The sequence below is a fragment of the Dipteris shenzhenensis genome, chromosome 27, assembly GCF_047967505.1.
Source record: "Dipteris shenzhenensis isolate YYH24624 ecotype China chromosome 27, Dip_SZ_1.0, whole genome shotgun sequence".
NCBI lineage: Eukaryota > Viridiplantae > Streptophyta > Polypodiopsida > Gleicheniales > Dipteridaceae > Dipteris > Dipteris shenzhenensis.
This window is the reverse complement of record NC_141622.1, coordinates 48,101,569-48,122,722: the sequence shown is the minus strand read 5'-3', so window position 1 is coordinate 48,122,722 and position 21,154 is coordinate 48,101,569. Positions and strand designations below refer to the sequence as shown.

The window sequence follows — 21,154 nt, the reverse complement described above, 5'->3', positions numbered from 1 at the left end:
GCAAGCCGGGCAACAGCAAGCCCAATAAGAAGAAAGAGGACAGTTTTGATGATGACTCTTCTAGAGGTGGAAAGAAGGAAAATAAGAAATGCTTCTATTGCGACCAGCCTGTACATTATGTGAGGGACGATTAAGCTTGATGAAAAGGAGGAGTCTGAGCTGGAATCAAGGAGTCACAAGTAGTGGCAAGCGTAGTAATAGCAATAGGAGAATTTTTCTTGGTGATGACTCCGAGTGGTTCCAAGATTATTGGAGTATGAGGGTCACCTTCCCACTTGTGAGCTCCCATATGAGGACATAGGGGAGGATGACTTATTGTATAGGATGGGAGAGAGACGTTTAAGGGTGTCAAGTGGGCAACAGACTGCTGGCTGCTACATGGACAGCACATGTATCTCCTCCTTGTATTGGATTTAGGGCAGCCTCAAGGGCCACGCTGGCCAGCAGCAAAGGCTGGCAATAGACCCTTGGTGAGGGTAAATAGTCTGGAGCAAAGGGCAGCCAGATGGAGCCAGCAAAAGGGCTGAAGAAGAGAGAGAAGGTCTGGTCGGCAGGAGCAGCAGGAGCAGTACGGTGGGCTGTACAGCAGGTACTTGGACTGGTACAGGAGGCAGTACAGCGGATCAGCAAACATTGCCCGAGTTTGGTACCCTACCTCAATGGATGTTTGTTTGGATTTGAAATCTCTGGTTAGTGCTTTTCCATCTCTGTAAACAGCCCATTTTCCTTCCTTTCAAGCATCCTTCACTTTAGTCAGTTCAGTGGCCTTCAGTTTGAGCTGAGTTGGGGTGAGCTCCTCCGCTATCCATATTTTAGTACCTTTCAACTTATTGGTTTGCTTGAGAATCTTGCTTCTTTTCATTTTGTTATGAAAGCATTCTTTGGCTTGTGTTCCTTCCTGTAAGACAGCTATTACATCTTCAACATCCCACTCTATTTGTGGGGTTCTTTCTATGATATTTTCCAGTTTTTCCTTTCGACTTCCTTCAAACCAGCCCTTTGGTAGCCCCCCTATCCATATGAGTCGTGCATTAGCCACCCTCTTTTCCTGTTCTTGTACCTCTTCATATACCTCCGAGGTGTTGACTTTAGTATCCAATGTTGCTATAATTTCCTGTTTCACTGATTGGAGCTGAGTTGTAACCAAGTCCTGGACTTTAGTTGCCATCTGTGGTGTGTGTGCTACTGTATTGTGTATCTGCAATACTTCGTGAATGATTTACCTGTTTTCCTTGTCCTTCCCATGCATTTGTTTTCCTCTCTAGAGCTGCAAGTTTGAGCTTGAGTTCACGGATTTCCTGCTGTAGGTAATAAATATGTTCTTGTGGGTCTATCATGCTTACCATTCTCTTCTGCCGTAGATAGTTCTTGGCATATGGGGAAGGTGTAACACATAAGGGGGGGGGCAAAGGGAGGGCCGTGATTGAGGATTATGAGGCTTTGGCCGGGGTCAAGGTAAACGTCTTGACCTTGGGAAAGCCACAGGTGTCCTAGCTTCCCCATTCATGGTGGCTTGTGTGTATATTGGGCACCCCCCTATTGTGACTAACCCCTAGGGTTGGGTTGGGGGCTCAGCCCACACCCTGGAGTGTGAGTCTTGCTCCGCTGACGGGCTGGTGCTGACGAGGAGGGTGCTGTTGACGGCTAGCATTGACAAGGCGACTGGCGACGCAACTGCTTCTGTTCCGGCTGATGGGTTGGCGCTGACAAGGAGGGCGCTGCTGACAGGCTAGTGCTGATGAGGTGACTGGCGGCGCAATAGCAAGGCTAGCGCAGAGCTAACGGAGAGCAAGGATAGAGAGAGAGAGAGAGAGAGAGAGAGAGAGAGAGAGAGAGAGAGAGAGTAGGGAGGGCACATGGCCACTCCCAAGGAGCAACCCCTATTATTTAGAGTACCTACATGATATTTTGGAAGAGTAAACAGCCACACATCAGTTTAAGACTGAGAGTCTTTTGGTTTTGATTTAAACTCTCTGATTAGTGCTACGCCTTCACAGTAAATTGCCCATTTTCCATCCTTCCTGGCAGCCCTGACTTTAGCTAATTCAGTTGCCTTAATCTTGAGTTGACTTTGTGTAAGCTTCTCTGCTATCCATACTTTGGTGCCCTTCAGCTTGTAAGATTGTCGAAGAAGCTTGATCGGCATATCTTTTGACTTCAATGTAAGGATTTTTTTTTTTTTGGGGCAAAAAGAGACTTCTATTAAGTATTAAAGAAAAACCGTTAGAGCAAGCTCCATACGGGATACATCATGCAATGCACAAAAAGCTCAAGAGCCAAAAAGAAAGGATTGAGGCTGATAGTGCCATCTCAATCCGGTAGAAACCTCCGAGAAAAAGGGAGAACCCCTCCAAACTCGAAGAAATATAGTCCTTCTAGAAGAGGCTGCGTGTGAAGGGCCCTGCATGCTAGCCCATATGGCTATCAAAGTGTGAACCGTGTCAGTCCAAATACCCGTAAACACCTGTAATGGGTGTATCTGGGTGCCATCCAAGGCCTCAGTACATCTGGCTCTCCAAATGTGCCAAGAGGAAATGCTAGCCAAAATCTCCCATGAGGTGTCCACTGAAACATGAGAAGCTCTGAAGGGAGTAAGTGGTACATCTTGCAGAGAGCAGGGCTCTATTACCTACCGGCCGACCGAGAGTGCCCAAGAAGAAGGCTCATCCTCATAAAACACCTGGGGCCGGTAAGAGATAACCATGCGACCGAGCCCCAAGTCATGAAGAAAGGGAACAGTGTAAGGATTGCATGACCTCTATAGTGCCAAATAGAAGCTGGCTTGGAGTCGTCATCATCCTGATCATCATCATTCACCCATTCAATGTTGGGCAAGCTTGATTTGATCTTTGTAAATATTTCACTATATGTGTCCTCCTCTTTGTACCAATCTTCTGGGAGTCCCCCTATTCTAATCTTCAGCGCATTATCACATCTAGCTTCGTGTTCTTTAATCTCTGCTTGAATATCAGACTTACTTTCTTTGTTGTCCACTTCCACAATCACTTCCTTCTTAGCAGTTTGTACTTCAGTGTGAATAAGATCTTTGACTATAGAGACTAGTTGCGGGGTAGGGGGGGAATCCTTACAAGATTTTACAGCCTCATCAATTACTGCCTGCTTACCAGGCCCTTCGAGGATGTGAAGTCGGGCCTTTACTTATGCCTCCGACCGGATCGAAGCCCAAGGTGTAGGGCAAAAGAAAGATCCTCCTCGAACCCAAAGCCAGGGGATTGTCACATCACTGTTCATTAGGTTTCCCGGTCTTCCTCAGGTCTGCTTGCCACTATCGGAGCCACATTCGGAGTGGTCATGGAGATCCCCTCCCTTCCTGGCATGCCTTCTTCCTTGGCAGAGGCAGTCAGTGCAGAGGGGGTGCCTCGTGTTAGGGTCATTGTCTCTGACCCTAACATCTCAGATGACCACATTATGCTTCAGCGTCCAGACGGCTCTCTCTTTCGACAGAGAGTCGAGATTTCAGGTAGACAGGACCAGTGCAGGATTTGCAGGACCCTTGGGCACTTTGCTAGAGACTGCCCAAGGAAGAGAAACACATTCAGTGTAGTGGCTAGCGGGAGGAACTGGCAGCTAGGAGAAGGGAAGGAAGAGAGGGATTACGGGCTGGAATGAGAGAGAGAGAAAGAGCAGGAGGATCACGGGCAGGAATGTTGTACAACAGGAAATAAACGTCCGTACAGCAGCCTTTTTCGTGCATGTAGGATCGAATGAAAGAGAGAGTGCAGGTAGCAAAGAGTCGCTGAGTTAGCCGTCACGTCAAAACTAGGATAATGAAAGAATCTAAGTACAAGGTACTTGTACCTAGACCTAGGACTAAGTGTCCTAGGTGTAACATAGGACTAAGTGTCCTATGTGGCCTAAAAGGCACTAACACTACAAGTGCCTACACTTATGCCTACAAGGCACATACCATGGCCTATAGGGCATCACTAGAACCACCAGAAGATGGCCTACAAACCCCCCTCCATGGGATGGGCTGAAGTACTCTGGAAACGTCTCAGAATACCTGGTATTTTCTGGTCATGGTGGCACATGTTCATCCAAAAGGATATAGCCACCTATGAATGTACAAGGGATGTCAGATCATGTAACAAAGGGAACCAAGTGTAAAGCCTGTTGGAAGACTTCGAACTTGGGACGAGGAAGTGCCTTTGTAAACATATATGCTATGTTGTCCTCTATGGGAAGATAGGACAACTCTATGTCTCCTGCTGACAACCGCTCTCGAACATAATGATAGTGAACTTCAATATGCTTGGTACGTGCATGAAACACTGGGTTACACGCAATGGCCAAAGCACTCTGGCTGTCAGTGTAGACAATAGTGGAGGATGTTTGGCAAATACCAAGATCTGTAAGTAATTGTCGAAGCCAAACACACTCTACTGTAGCGGTGAAAGCTGCCCTGTACTCAGCCTCACAGCTAGACGTGGCAACTGTTGGTTGCTTCTTGCTGAGCCAAGAGATACATGAATTGCCAAGCAAAAAACAATTGCCAGTATGTGACACTCTGGTGTCGGAACATCTTGCCCAGTCACTATCCGTGTAAGCATGCATGGTAAGTGAACCCTGATCACCATAGAAGAGGGCTAAATCCTGAGTGCCTCTGAGGTATCTGAAGACTCTCTTCACTGCCTACCAATGCTGCCTGCCAATGCTGTGAACTGGGCATGTGCATGAATCTGCTGAGCTGAGATACTGCATACTACAAGTCAGGTCTGGTGTGACATAAATAAATAAGGCATCCAACAGCCTGCTGATAAAGAGTGATATCACATGGTGGGCTCCCATCATGAGCTGAGAATTTGAAGCCAGGGTCCACTGGAGTAGAGATTGGCTTGCAATCCTCAAACTGAAAACGATCAAGGAGCTGTCCAATATACTTGGAGTGAGACATCATGATACCCCCCTCAACATGAGCAAACTGAATGCCCAAATAATAATGGAGCCGTCCCATGTCTGACATGTCAAAAATCTGCTGCAAATCAGCCTTGAAAGCTGCAATCTGCTGAGTATCTGGACCCATGATGAGCATATCATCCACAAATAAAATCAGCACTAAAAAATCAGATCCACTCCCACGGAAATAAAGAGTGGGTTCTGTGGGACTATTCTGAAAACCAAGGGATAGTAAGTGTGCATGAATTTTGGCATACCATGCCCTGGGTGTGTGCTTCAAACCATTAAGGGCTTTTCTAAGCCGGCATACCTTATTTTCAGAATTAACAACCTCAAAGCCAGGAGGTTGTGTGACATATAGACTTCTTCCTGCAGATCCCCATGAAGAAAAGCTGTCTTGATGTCAAGTTGGTGCACTTGCCAATGATGATGGGCTGCAATGGCAATGACACATCTAATGGTAGTAATCCTGGATGTGGGAGCAAATGTCTCCTCAAAGTCAATGCCTTGTTGTTGGGCATACCCTTTTGCAACAAGACGGGCTTTGTATCGATCTATGCTGCCATCAGATTTCCTTTTTAATTTGTAGACCCACCGCGTTCCAATGGCATGCTTGCGGGGAGGGAGATCTACTAATTCCCATGTGTCAATTTTGGCAATAGATTGTAACTCAGCTTTCATTGCATCCATCCACTCTTTGCTGTGAAAAGCATCTTTATGGCACAGAGGCTCTTCATTGCAAGCTGTAGCAAGGAGTGCAAACTCAAGAAAGTGACCATGCTGTCTGTTCCTGCAGGTACAGACCTCTTTTACTCAAATTGATATTCTCCTTTGGTGTTTGCGTATCAGTATCTTGTTCATGGGCTTATATACTCCTTTTTCTTGTGATTTCTCTAGATATCTCACCCGTTTGAGTCTAAGGGAAAGATATATGATCTCCCTTGCCATTGTAGGGGTTCGACGGAGATTCCCAACCCTACTACTATGTATCCTACCACCATGCATGACCCTTCATACTGGCAATTGGAAAATTGCCCATGGTGGTCTGATTTCTCTCGTGGTAACATCCTCTTGTGGGAGCTCGACATTTATATTAGGAATTCAACCACCACAAGAAGATGGAGTCCCCTATGGGTAAAGATACTACCGGGAGGTCAAGGATGTAAACAATTTAGGAAAAGAAAGATCTTAAAGAGGGTTTGTTTTTGTTTTGTGTTACAAGAGAATGACAAGAACAGCAACGTTAGAAAAATAATGGTTGGTCTAAAGGCCTTAATGATAATTTTGTTGTCTCCTTTTTGGTAGTGGTGGATGTGGAGTGCACACCATCACTACCACACAGGAAATTAGATCTCAGTTTTGGAGAGGGCAATGATGACAAAAAACTATGCATTTCTTATCAATTGATATGCACTTGCTTCAGTGAATTTTAAATGGATGTTTTGGATACTCTGTTGAAATTTTGTTTTGGTTTTAAAGCAGATAAGAAGATAGTAAAGTCCATAACACCATTTGTCTTTTGCTTGATCTTGTCCGGGCAGCAAAAGGCTGATCTTGATTGCTGTCCCTCAATGTATCAAGAAGCCATTTGGGAACTTGCCTTTGCTGTCTATTGACAGCTCTTTCTTCAATTACTGCATCATGAGTAGTGGGATCATTTTGTGCTGGAAGAGAAACCTGCAAATCAGCATGAGGTTGTGGCTGATTATTGCTTAGTGGAGGGCCTGCAGGAGGCTCATGTTGCTGGTCAAAATCCTCTTCTGATGATGGCAGAGGTCACCAAGATTCAAAGGCATCAAACATGTCAACATCTGGCTTTGCTTTGCAGTCCACAAGAGGAGAAGCTGAATGTTCAGCAAAGATTACATCTCTACTGACAATAATCTTCCCAGTATTTGGTTGATATAACCGATACCCTCTGCTCTCCTGGCTGTAACCAATAAATATGCATTTGATTGCCTTGTCATCAAGCTTATGTCTCAGTTGAGATGGTACATGAACATATGCAAGAGACCCAAAAACTCTCATGTGTGAAAGTGAAGGCTTCCTGCCTTTCCATGCTTCATAAGGTGTAATAGTCTTCAATGCCCGTGTAGGTGATCTATTCAGCACATAGTTGGCACACATTACTGCATCAAGCCAAAATTTATTGGGCAAAGACTTGGCCTTAACCATGCATGTGGCCATCTCCATTGTGGACCTGTTTTTCCTTTCAGAAACAGGATTTTGCTGAGGAGTGTAAGGAGTATTGCATGAGTGAATAATGCCCCGTGAAGACAGAAATGCATCAAACTCCTTTGACATATACTCTCCCCCCCTGTCTGTGTTGAGGGTGACAAGCTTGCATCCTGATTCATTCTCAACCATATTCAGCCATCTCTGAAAGCATAAGAAAACTCTTTAAAGGATATACCCAGCAATATGTTGTGAAATCATCAATGAGAGTCATGAAATACTTATACCCCCCAATGGCATTTGTCCTCATTGGGCCACAGACATCACTGTGTACTAGCTGCAATTTCCTTTGTGAGAGTTTTGGACAATTCTTTTGAAAAGGAAATCGATGCATCTTACCCAAAAGACAACCCTCACACACATGTTTGGAAACTGTGTGAGTCTGAGGTACATCATTTGCCATCTGCTGTGAATGTAGCTTTGCAAGAGCTCTATAATTGAGATGGCCCATTCTCTTATGCCAAAGATGACTTTCAGCAAGCTGTGAATCTGAAATAGCCAATGCTTCAATAGAAAGTGCAGCTGAATGATGATCAAGGTGATAAAGCCCTTTTTGCAAAGTGCCAGTGAGAACTATGGCATTGTCATCACAAAGATCATAAACTAGACATGTGTAGCCATCAAAAATCACTCTGAAACCAGAAGTAGCAATTGCTGAAATCGAAATCAAGTTGACTTCAATGCCAGGCACAAAAAGAACATTTGTCAGAGTGACATGATGGCTTGAAATGGATGTGACCTGCACATCTCCAACTCCTTTCACAGCATATGAAGCATTATTAGCACATGTAACAGTCCCCCCTCGAGGTGCATCAGCTAAAGAATGAAACAACTGTTTGCAAGATGTGACATGCTTGGAAGCACCACTATCAAAGTACCAAGACTGAGCATCATCAGCAGTAAAGAATGCATCAGCTTTGGAGGGATCAAATGAGCAATGGACAGCCCATGCCCAATCATCTTTAGGAGCATGTGCATGTGAAGCATCTTCTGGCTCATGGGATTCAATAGCATGTGAGGCATTAACTGTCAATCCTGCTTTCTTTTTCTCCGAAGCAATGCGCTTCCTGCATTCTGAAATGTCATGTCTAGGCTTGCGACAATAGTTGCATCTTTTCTTCTTTGACTTATCTGCTGTATTTTTAGATTCATGGGAGGAATTGCAGCTGCTATGTGCAGATTTTGGCTTGCCCATAGGCTTGGAAGCCTTGCCTCTTCCTGTCTGCTGTGAAGAAAATGCATGATCAGGAATAATGGCTTGTCTATTAGCTCTACTTTGCTCTTCCCGCAAAAGCAAACTAACTAGCTGATCAAAAGAATAGCGCTCTGGATTACCCATGGCCACTAATCGAAGGGTTGTAGCAAACCCTTGATATGTATCTCGCAGTCCATTCAATGTGGTACTAACAAACTGTGAATTTGGCACCACCTCATCAATGTTGGCAAGCTGTTCCATGAGGTCCTTGACCTTTGTCAAGTATGCATCCATTGACTCACCTTCATTCATACTGACTTCCTGTAATTGTCTTCTCAAATATGCAACACGAGCTTCATTTCAAATCTGACAGAGAGAAGCCAATTTATCCCAAGCATCCTTTGCTGTCTTGCAAGACCGGATGTGTGGAATAATGATTCTCTTGCATGATAAAGCAATGCATGAATGTGCATTTGCATCTCTTGCATCCCATCTTGACTATTCTTGAGTTGGAAGAGCAGCAACAGGAGTGCTAGAGGAAGAGGCATCAGGAGGAGTACCTCTTGCAGAAGGACCAGCTGTAGAGGCAACCACTGGAGCATTGGCTGGCCTCAGATCAGCCCCAGCAGGAGGAGTACCTCTTGCAGAAGGACCAGCTGTAGAGGCAACCATTGTAGCATTGGCTGGCCTCAGATCAGCCCCAGAAACAATATTCCACAAATGCTTTGCAACAAGAATATGTTTCATGAGATAAGACCACATCGGATAGTTGGTGCCATCCAACTTATCATCTTCATGAAGAACTCCAAATAAATCTTGATTGTTCCCAGCCATAGCAAATGTGATACCTTGAAAAAAACTGAAAACCCAAAAGCCTCAAGGCTATCACTGCAAAAAGCTGGCTGTCCAAAAATGACAGCAAATATCTGCAAATTTCTGATCTAAATCAAAGGGCAAATGCAGATGTGACCCAAATGTGACTATGGCAGGCAATGTTCACTTCAAAAACAGCAAATCTGGCAAAAGCCCCAAATTTAATGAGGGCAAATGGGCCAAAAAAAGGGCGATGCAGAAAAGCCCCAAATTTTGCTGACATTTTTGCAAATGTGACCCAATGTATGAAAATTTGACTCAATGTCTGAAAATTTGACTCAATGTCCTACAAATGTGACTCAATGTTCTCCAATCTGACCCAATGTATTGCAATCAAACGAGAAATTGCAGACCAAATCCAAAAAAAATAGCCTCAAGGCTTGCAACTCAAAATTAGGACTTGCTGTCCACAATGTGACTGCAAAAATGCAACTGTCCCAAAGTATAAACCTCAAGATTTAGGCTTTCCAAACTGTTGAAATAGTTTGATAAGACTTCAAACAGTAAAAGGAAGGTAAGGACAGCAAAAGTCCTCAAAAGCACCAAATTTTGAGAATGTCCTGTATATAGCTTTCACACGTGCCAAACCTATACGGGGACAAGTATGTGTCTGTACGGATGCATGTACGCTGTACGGAATCCAATGTACGGCACAAGTACACTGTACGGAGGCTATACGAAAGTAGGTACAGGGCAAGTACGGAGCACAACGTACGGCTGTACGGAATGTGTACGATAGCAGTAAGGAGCAATTACGAGACACTGTACCGAACATGTATCACACAGTACGATGTACGGCAGCATAGATACGCAGTGGGTATGGAACGTAGTACTGAGCAGGCTGTACGGCGATGCAAGTACTGGATGCAGTATGGAACAGGTACTAGACCTTCTGTACGCCTGTACGGAGAGATGTGCTGCGTAGTACAGAGCTGGTATGTGAACTTTCTGTACGGAGGTACGTCCTGTGTGCAGGCTGAGTACGGTCATCCGTACAGTCGTACGGACTGTACGGATGGAGGAGCAGATAGGCTGAAGGGAGTTGGTGTGAGTACGATGAGTAGGAGACGAGTCAACCCCAGCTCTGATACCATTGTAGGATCGATAGGTAGAAAGAGAGAGAGAGCAAGGTACAAAGAGTCGATAGAGTCTGCTGTCACGTCAACTAGGATAATGAAAAATAGGAGTACAAGGTACTTGTACCTAGACCTAGGACTAAGTGTCCTAGGTGTCACATAGGACTAAGTGTCCTATGTGGCCTAAAAGGCACTAACACTACAAGTGACTACATTTATGCCTAGTAGGCACATACCATGGCCTATAGGGCATCACTAGAACCACCAGAAGATGGCCTACAAAGTTGTCCGTTGGGATTGAAGGTAGCGACAAAAGGGCTCTCACGGCCAAAAGCAAGCGTGGAAAAGGAAAGCTGTCATGTGCACCAATGCTAGGCACAAGTGGCAATGACACCTGGCAAGGATTCAGGGCCATCACAGGTGCCAAAGTGCACACCATTTGGGGCAAAACAAGGCGGCTTTATATAGCCCAACCTAGTCACCTAGGATCGTCCCATATGGCTGACTAGATTGGTAAAAAACAGCCGACCAACCAGGTCGGTCAATTGACCAGCCTGGTTGGTCATTGCCCTACATCTGGGACACTTAGCCTCCATTCGCAGCCTTCAGTTTCTGGTCTTCTGCCTGCTGTTCCATCCTGCCTCCATGCTAGCCCGTTCCTTGCAGCGAACCAGTCCCATAGCCTCGCCAATGGGAGCAGATCTTCCACGCAGAAAAGGGCAACTTGGAGAGGAGCATTCTAAGGCAGTTCCGGACCTGTATCCACACAGTCATCAAGCATCAACAGTAGGGCATGATGCATATTCATATAAAATTTGCAGTCATGTATATTCAGTTATTCAGGCATTTTGCCAGCATTTGTAATATAAGGATGTGTATAGTAGATATCTCACATGTCCTTGGTGCTTGAATTATCTATTTGTATTCATCTATTTTACAGGTTCTTGGGATGGTACAACAGGTACAGTACTGGTTGGCAGTACAACAGCAACTACAGTCTGCAGAGTCAGACAAGTAGCCGTACAGGCTGGAGCAACAACAATACTGGTCTGCAGTACAACAAGAAGTGATAGTCCTGCAATAGAATTGGGCCAATGGCAGAATCGGCCAGCAGCAGCAAGTTATGCACAGATTGGGTCAGCCTAGTTTGTGGATAGGTTGGATTAAGCAAGATCTGGTCGGCCAAGTGTAGGGCTTCCAGCACTATAAAAGGGCCCCCTTGGGGGGGCATCAGCTGAGAGCAGCCCTCACCACACACGTGGTACATACCTACGCGTGTTTCCATTTTGTGGGCTGTTCATTTTGCTTGTTCTACGTGAGAGAGAGAGAAATGAAAGAAAGAAAAGAAGATATATTAACGTCTGCGGGAGGCCTCGCGGGCCTATGGGACAAAGTGCAAAGTACATTTAAAGGGAAAAACTCATACAAGCCACAGAGCAAAGGGCGCGCTAAGGCCCTTGCTGAGTACTATGCTGAAATAAAGAGCTCAATAGCTCAAGCAAAATCAAATACAAAACATATCATATCATGTGCTATTTGAAGTAATTGAGAGCTGGAGCTGGAGCTGGAACTCAAATCTCATGGTGTAGTGGTGGAGGGGGGCATGGTCTCCTCGATCTTTGAACCCGCTGAGCTATGTTCAGAGTGACCCCTCCTCTCGAGCGGTCTCCTCTGAGGAAAGCTGTGATAGGTCGGATCTCAATAGAGTGTGCTCTGGTCGCTCTCCGTGTCGCGTGTGGCCTCTGCAACCCTCTCTCAGTAAGAGAGAGAGAGAGAGAGAGAGAGAGAGAGAGAGAGAAAGAAAGTGTATTATTGTCCACTAAAGGCCAAAATGGGCCCATGGGACATCAAGAACTCTGGTCGCTCTCCGTGTCGCGTGTGGCCTCTGCAACCCTCTCTCAGTAAGAGAGAGAGAGAGAGAGAGATGTATTAACGTCTATAGGAGGCCTCGCGGGCCTATGAGGCAAAGTGCAAAACCAAAAGGTAACTCATACAAGCCACTAAGGGCCAAAGCAAAGAACTCACTAAGGTCCTTGTTGAAAGCTAAAGTGCTAAGCTAGTGAACAAAATAGTAGAGTAGCAAAATATCAGAAGAGGATCAGGTGTTCAGAGCTAACACTCCGAGTACATGCCCAAGTTCCATATATCCAGGTAACTTGGTGGCTCTCTGATGAGATGTGAGGAGCTCTCGTATCTATGTCTGTCGAGTTGTCTATCGATGTGGTGGAGGGCATGGTCTCCTCGATCTCTATATCCAAAGGGCTGTGGAGAGAGAGAGAGAGAGAGAGAGAGATTATTAAAGTCTTTGGAAGACCGATGGGTCTATGAGACTGTGAAAATCCTGGTACAAACGAGCTGTGAGGGTGGAGCTACTAAACGAGCATCCATACCAATGCAGAAATGCAAAATGATAGTATTGAGTACAAAATAGTCATGTCAGTGGTCGACTACATATCAATCTCATAATCATGATCATCATCCTCATGACATCAAGGTGGACGAGGCAATGCAGGCATGAAATTGGCGATAGAGTGCTGTCAGCTGCTCACGGGTGTGACCTTGTGATGTCTCCTGGTCATAGCTCTACGCCTATCAAGGGCTACAGTAATCCCTATCGGCTGGGCTCTGACTTTGAATAGAGAGGGGATATCCCCAAGTGTAATGTGCATGTAAACCCTCAGTTTGAGTTGTCGAGTCATTGGTTGTAGGTCACGATCATGTCGAGGCCTCGTATTGTGGGGGTCCGTGTCATCAGGTAGGAAGAACTCCGTGATAGAGCTCTATCAAAGTAGCCTCTCGCGGTGCCTGACTGCCTCATCAATGGAAGCCGCAAAGCATCTCTGGTCTGGATAGGAGAGGAATCGGGACAAAACCCCAGATCTAGCTCTGAAGAGGCGGTAGAAACGCCCTCGGATCTCATAGTAAATAGGACACCTGAAGATGAAGTGCTCCTCCGTCTCAACGTCCCGTATGTCACATAATGTGCATATGCCCCTCTCCCTCTCTGCCGCTCTCAATACGAAGTCTATATGAAGAGACCCGAAACTGCCCAATTCTCAGTGAGTGGGGTAAGTGGATCTGCGTGTATCCTAGTGGGTCAATGAAACCCTCCTCTGTGATATGCAAGCAGTGATCCCTGTAGAAGCTGAGCTTCACTGGAAGCTCGCTCGGTCCTAGCCACATCCGAAATGTGTGTAGCTATAAGAGATCCTCACGAATGACATGGTTGATCTCGTGTGACAAGAAGGGAGAGTCCATACTATATTGGAAGGGAGTGAGTCTATCCATGTGGAGTCCCAGTCACTCAAACCATCTCTCTGTGCGTGCATACCAGCATCTCTGGTTACCTCCCGTGGAGAGTACCATAGAGGAGGACAGTGCTAGCCATGACAATCTGCTGCGCCCAGAGTGTAATCCCCACACTCCGTGACTCGATACAGATACGTGATGACCTGGAATGCGGCATCTAGCTGTAGTGGGGATGACCCAAACTCAGCCTAAATGATCTGGTGAGAAACAGACGGCTTACCGCGAATCATCCACAATAGCATGAGAACTTGTAGCCGCTCCACACGAGCCCACTCTATATCCGACAAGTTTGGCCCCCAGCAAGGGCTGCCATACGTCCCCGTTGGATGGACCAAGGAGTCAAAAAGCAACCCCTTGGTCCATGGATCCTGAAAGAGTGAGCAGAAGCACGGCCTCTCTAGTTTGGCCAATGGAGCGTATCCCCTACCCAGGTGGGCGTGCATCGCAGGTCTCATAGTGAAGATGGGTCTGAAGAAGACAACCGCAAGATACGTGTTTGACGAAACTATCTCAAGAGGTGACCCCTCAAACGTGAACTGCTTTTGGTGCATGACGGCTCAATATGTATTGAAGATCATAACCTTGGATTTACCAAGGTTGACCTTCAAATCATGAGATTCACAAAAACATTGTAGTGCGTCAAGGTGTCTCTCGAGCCCCTCTATTGAGGAAGACAAAAGTGCCACGTCATCTCCATACAGCAATATCCGGATCAATGTGCCAGCAAGAGAGCATCCATCTACCCCGTGTCTGCATCACTGTCTCGAGCTCGTCAATGTAGAGGCCAAACAGGGTAGGTGATAAAGGACACCCTTGTTTGACCAAAATAGTGCTCATGATCTCATTTGTCCACCACGATCCTGCCCAGACTCTACGTGAGACTCTCGTAAAGTGCCATGACGGCCCAAATGATCTCCTAATCTCTTGGTCATAACCCAAATCCTGTAGGCGCCGGAGGAGGTGGGCTCTCGGAACCGTATCAAATGCTTTGCAGAAATCCACAAAGCAACATTAACCCTCTGCTTCCGTGCCCTCGCCTCCTCAATGATACACTTGAGTGTGAGAATGTGATCCATGGTTCCATGGTCATGTCGGAATCCAGCTTGTCGTGCTGCTCGAAGTCCTTGACACTCCACAAATCGACTGACCTCAGAATCAAGCACTGATGCATAAATCTTGGACATGACATGTCCAATCATAATGGTCCTGTAATTGTCAGGGCTCATGGGATCCCCTGCCTTGTGGATGGGGGAAATAGTGTTATGGTCCTGGTGTGTGGAAACCCCAAACAAACAGAGCTTTGCTAAGATCGGGGCTAGGAGGTTAATCCCATATGCAATGAACTCAGTGCATAGCCCCTCATGATCCTTCGCTCGGCCATCATGAAGTTTCATTACGGCATCCTCACTCATCCCCTAGTGAAGAGTGTGTAGGATGTGGGGTGTGGCATGTGTGAGAGGTCAGGAAGTGGCTGATTTGGGATATCATATACGAGACTTGTGTGTCAGTCAGTGGTGAGGGGGATCGTCCCTCTAGAAATCTCCGCAAAAAGTCCTTAGAGTTGTTAGTTCCTTGTTCCGGCGAACAAAATCTAGTTTCTTTTTGCGTAGTAGTCGACAATACTCACGTAGGCGTAGCATCTCTTTCGTTGGAAAGATTGTTTTTGGTTTTTAATCTGAACTGACGGCATAGAGCCTTACACTCCTCATCGTACCAACTATTACAAGGTACGGTCCCAGGTGGTGGTGGGCGGGTGGAGTGAGTGGTGTGAGGGAAAGCGTGAAGGGTAACCTCGTGTAGTGAGTGGGTGATTGGGGCAGTGCGGTCCTCTAATAGGGGTATGAAGTCAATATAATTGAGAAGTACGTACAGAGGGCTTGAGTAAATAGATGAGAGATCGTGGTCGAAGTGTAGGTTGTGATAGGTGGAGTAGGAAATTTGTGGGGTGGAAGGTGATGTGCGACAGGGAGTGGAAAAACTAAAGAACAGGAGAGAGAGAGAGAGAGAGAGAGAGAGAGAGAGAGAGAGAGAGAGAGAGAGAGAGAGAGGTTTCTCTCGATAAATTTTTGGATGCTTTTGTTGCAGGTTTATTAAATTTAAATTTGAGGATCAAAAGCGAGCTCTGATCAGTCGTTTAATGCAACACATACTGATTCATTCTCTCCTCAATATTCCCTATTTAGATGTAGTCCTTTGTCGGACCAAAGAAGGCAAACCTTATTTGGTTCGTGGTGTCAAACTTGCTACCTTGCTATGGTTATTATATGTGATTCCATGCAAAAATATATCATGTTGCATATGCTGTTGATCATTAAGTTGAATCACATTTGTCAGATACTATGGTATGTCATAAGAGTGTGCCCTTGTGTGATTTCATGATGTATCTTTACCTATTTTTTGATCCTTAGGATTATATGCATACTAATGGTATCTTGTACATGTTACCAAGGCAATTTATGAAACCTTTTATATGCTTAAGGATGATTCACTTTATAATATCATGATCATTAATTACAATGATGTATTCTGCTCCACTCGATTCCATCCATACCTAAATCGAAGCCTTGATAACGGTAGAAGCTCCTGCGAACTCCCTCCCCTCCCTCACTCCCGTCTACCCCCCCCTCGCGCTGCGCGGCCCTCCCCTCCACCTCCTCCCTCACCGTCGCCTCCTGCGTGGCCCTCCACCCCCCTCTCCTCCCCCTCCGCCCGTCGCTCCGCTCCTCCCCTCTCCACGCTCCGCTCACCTCCCGCTCCGCTCCACCCCTCTCCGCCCGTCACTCCCCCCCCGCTCCGCTCCTCCCCTCTCCTCTCCGCTCTTCCCCTCTCCGCACTCAGCTCCCCCGCCCGCCTCCCCCCCCCTCGCGTTGCGCTACCACCCCCCCCGCCCCCTCCTGCCCCCCCCCCCCCCGCTATGGCGCAACGCTGCCCCCCCTTTCTCCCCCCCCCCTTCCTTGCCTCTCCTCCCCACCCCCTCTCGTGCGGCGCTGCCACACCTCCCTTTTCCCCTTCCTCTCACCCTCCCTGCGCTGTGCTGCCCCCCCCCCCCCCCTTCCTTCTCCTCCTCCTTCCTCCGCCACCCGCCACTTCGTCACCACCTCTCCCCCCCCCCGCTTCCCCGTACCTCTCCATCCCTCCCTCTTCCCTCCCCCGCCTCCGTACCAATCCCCCCATCCTTGCCTCTTCCGTTTCCTTCTCTTTCCCCTGACTTTGGAGCGTTCGCAGTTAGTCAGTGCGGTATGGCGGCCACGAGCCCGGAACCGGTGGCCGAGACGGAACCCCCCCTCCATCAGCCTATCGCGTAACACTGACAGAGCACCAGGTCTCCTTGGTGAAGCAGGCCGCCACGGACTTCTCCCAGACATCCGTTTATGGGAGAGTCATTGGTTGCACTCATGGGACGTGGTATCTTTTGGCTCAAGCTCTCCTCAGAACCAGCGATATGGTCAGGCGATCCCCTACTTCTGTGGGTGGGAGGATCATCCTTATGGTCCCATGGTATAGGGGTTTCAGTGTAGCGGACTTCGATGCCCGCTTTCGCATTCCTCGCCATCCAGTTACCCTCATCTTCCCAGGTCTTGTAACCGAGCTTCGCCCGATCATCAAGGACCTGGGGGCGCACTTTGGCTGGCCTATGTAGGACACCTACGTTGATGCGGCGGCAGCCCAAGGGGTGCCACGTGTCAAATTGGCAGTCCTCGATCCGCAGAGCATCCCCTCGGAGTTCGAGATCGAGACGGATATTCTGGTCACTGGTCACCCAAAATCAGTGTCTAAGATGCCATGGCTTCGGGCACCAGGCGCGCTCCTGCCCTCGCTTCACGGGTACAGAACCTCAGAAGGCCCCCATTCAGGTAACTCAGGATCCCCCCCACCAATCAGCGACACCCCCTCCCGAAGGGGAAGGCTGGACGGAGGTCAAAAGGAAACGGAAGGGAAACAAAGCAGGACCAAAAAAGCCTTCCCATCTACAGCAAGAGCCCCCCCCTGTGGTCACTACTCATCAGCAGCCGGGTAAGGGGAAGGAGAAAGGAAAGGAGAAGATCAGCCAGCCTCCCTCTCATCCTTCACCCCGCCCTCCTTCCCCTCCCCCCTCCTCCTCGGTCCCCCGACCTCCACCCCCTCCAGGATCCCCCCCAGCACCGGTGGTTTCCGCTCCACCCTCTTCCTCGAGCATGATCCAGAGGGAACCCCCCTCTCCGCTTGAGCCACCTGCAGCCCCGAAGCCAGCACAGACCTCCCCCGCGCCTATCCCTCTTGGCCCGGCGGAGGGGAGAGGCCCTTCCCCGCAGAAGGCCAACACCCCTCTCTCTGGTTCAGACTCCTCATCCTCGTCCCCACGCCCAAGGGCTGCTCCTAGAGCTCTACCTTTGGAGTTTTATCGAGCAGGACCTTGGGATTATTTGGATGCAGTGGGTATTGGCTCCTTCCCTGCATGCCTAGACATCAGCATCTTCTTCCTCCACAAGGGGGTGGAGGGTAAGGTGTCCGTCCTTGCCCCTCACGATGGTCCTAGCTATTCCTTCACTATCTCCAGTGAAGGGAATGAGCAATGGATGAATGAAAATGTTTGGGAGACGATACGAGATTAGTCCCAGGAGCAGGTGCAGGACTGGATCGGTAGCAGAGCAGCGGAGCTTCTTCAGCAGCAGTGGAAGGAGGGTGACGTTTGTCTGAGATGGCGCCATAGCACCAAACGTTTCCGCCTCTTGGTCATTATTCGGCCACCTCTGGAGTGGGTCTACGCGGAAGGGCTCCGCCCGTGGAGGACCTCAGAGGTAGCGGGCTTCTACATTATTTCCCTGGCAGAGGCATCAAGCTGGTTAGAGAGAGCCTACCACCACGGGACGAAGGGCCTCTCCCTCTGTTGAAGGTTTTAGAGATGGGTCCGATGATCCGGCCTCTCATTCGAAACCCTCACAGAAGCGCCTTCGTCTGCACACTGGACATCCTCTGACCACCTCGACATCGACCGCAAGCAGATAGCTGTTTGTGGCCCACCTTCCCTCCTCATGAGTATACGCATTATCTCTGAATGGGTTCCACTCATCAGGAACCCGTGGCCCCAGGAAGATGGTGCTCAGACAGGAGCTCTAGCCAGCCTTGGAAGGAAGGGTAGATGTGCTCCTATTGCAGGAACACAAGCTTTCGGCTTCTCAGACGAGTATTTGTGGGAAGGTCCTCACAGGACGCTCCCACACCTACTGGGAACCTTCGATTGGTGAGCAGGGGAGGAGCGGGGGTGTCTGTACCTCCATCGACGCTTCTCTAGTTCAGCATGTGTGTGGTTTTGGCACTCTGATCCCAAGACGTGCGCTTTGGGTGGGCTTGAATATTGAGGGATCCCGTATCGGCATCCTCAATATCTATGCCCCGACCGATCTCAGACGGAGAGCCGCTTTTTGGAGATCCTTGACAGACTTGTTGCCAGAGATGGATTCTTGGATTGTAGGAGGGGACTTCAACAACCTTGAGACCCTAGAGGATCAGCAGGGACGGGGCCCAGAGTTCCTCGGTATAGCTCAGGCAGAGCAGGCAGATTGGGACTCCTTCCTATTCGCAGTGGGAGGCCGGGACAACTGGAGGGAGCCTTCCTTTCGCAGATGGACAGGGAGTCTGGACTTCTCTTGGGGTTACAGGAGGGAGGGAGGCAGACTTCTGGAGCGGCTGGACCGTTTCTATGTTAGTGATTGGGCGCTTGGCAGAGGTGGAGAGTCAGGAGTGGTTCCAGGGACGATCCTCTCAGACCATGCCCCAGTCATCCTAGTCCTGGACTCAACCTCTCACTCCTCACCTCCATGCTCATGCCAGATCCCAGACTCCATCTACTCCAGAGCAGCGGTTCATAGCAGGATAGTGGACCTGTGGGAGCAGGATTGGGACCCCACCGGGGATATGGCAGCACAGGTAGCTCAGGCGCTTGCTGAGTCTAGCCTCATCTGTCAGCAGGAGGCGATTCAGGTCAGGCAGCAGTGTTGGGCGAAGAGAAGGGGTCCCAGATGAGATCTCGCTTCGATTCAACGGATGCAGCAGTCTTCTCCAGGCTCTGAGGAGCTCAGACAGCAGGAGGTTCGGGCCCGAGCCATGCTAGAGGAGATCACCCAGCGTCGCTCAGAGTTCTCGTTTCATGCTTCCAAGTCCTTCTGGGCTAGGAAAGGCGACAGGATGTGCAGAGAGTTCTTCAGGACTCATGGACAGAGATCAGCAGGGGAACAACTCCGATCTCTTAGAGCGCAGGGGATGGTAGTGTCAGGATAGATCCAGACGAGGTCCGGACTTGGCGACAGATTTCTACAGATCATTGTTCCAGCAGGAGCCCCCAGACCCTCGTGGCCGCCTATGCAGGGAGGAGGTGTGGAGGTCTACACCGCGGCTCGTGCAGCCTAGCATGAGTGACTCCATTCTCGCCCCTTTCACCGTGGCAGAGATGCAGGATGCGGTGAGCGCTATTGATGGGCAGAAATGCCCAGGTGAGGATGGCCTCTCCAGAGCTTTCTTCACCACCTTTTGGGAGCAGATCCACCGGCCCTTGCTCGCAGCCTTCTAGCATATCTTCTCCAGCGGGCAGATGCCAGAGAGCCTTGCGACAGGCTTGATATGCCTCATCCCCAAAGGGGGGGACCGTCAGGAGATCAGACAGTGGCGCCCTATCACCCTCCTCCCGACCGCCTACAAAATCCTCGCCAAGATGATGAGTAGCCGCATTCGTCCCCTGCTACACGGACTTGATCCATGACACCCAGACTGGTTTTGTCCAAGATCGCAGCATTTTGGACAACATCTTCACTTTCTCAGAGGCGACGGAGTGGGCCCAGCACAGTGGCCAGCACCTTGCCATACTCCTTCTCGACTTTGAGAAGGCGTACGACAGGGTAGACTGGTCCTTCTTGGAAGGTACACTCTCTCGGTTCGGTTTCTCGGACGAGTGGATCACAGGTATTGCTAGCCTCTACAGGTCGGCCTCCAGTCGGGTTATCATCAGCGGCAGGATGGGGGAGAGATCCACCCTCGAGCGCTCAGTGCGTCAAGGCTGTCCGCTAGCGCCCTACCTCTTTCTATATTTTGCGGAGGCCATGACCCACTTCCTACGAGCCCGTACCACTGGTCTTCGCGGGATGCGTCTCCCTATTCCAGACGATGCAAAACTTCTGGAGTCCGAGTATGCAGACGACACAGCCCTATATGTGCAGGATGATATCGAGTCACTGGAGCGAGTGAGACTGTCCCTAGAGGTTTTTTGCCTTGCCGCTGGGGCGAAAATCAACTGGCATAAGTCAGTTGGTTTTAGGCCTGGACATCACGCCGGCTCAGCAGTTCTTGCCGGTCCTAGCCTCCATACGACGGAAGCTAGCTTTCTGGAGCACGGCTCGGCTATCCTTGGCAGGCAGGGCCCTTGTGGTCAACCAGGTCCTTCTTGCCACTGCTTGGTATGTGGCCTCTTGCTGGTGTTTCTCGAGATCATGTGTAGCCCAGTTGAGGAGACTGGTGTGGAACTTCCTCTGGTCTGGTTCAGATGGTTTCGGCACCACCAAAGCCAGGGTCGCCTGGC

General features: G+C 48.8%; 1 protein-coding gene across 4 annotated transcripts in view; it reads left to right on the top strand.

The window, feature by feature from the left end:
- The window catches only part of LOC147884413 (uncharacterized), a 119,985-nt gene that overhangs the window by 1,768 nt on the left and 97,063 nt on the right, over positions 1 to 21,154 (top strand). For 3 of the 4 annotated variants that reach the window (XM_087398675.1, XM_087398677.1, XM_087398676.1), the window contains one exon: positions 15,691 to 15,829. In XM_087398675.1, the coding sequence (XP_087254801.1) occupies positions 15,691 to 15,829 (139 nt within the window). Of the gene's footprint in view, positions 1 to 15,690; positions 15,948 to 21,154 lie in introns of those variants that run through there. The other variant, XM_087398678.1, reaches the window with a different exon arrangement.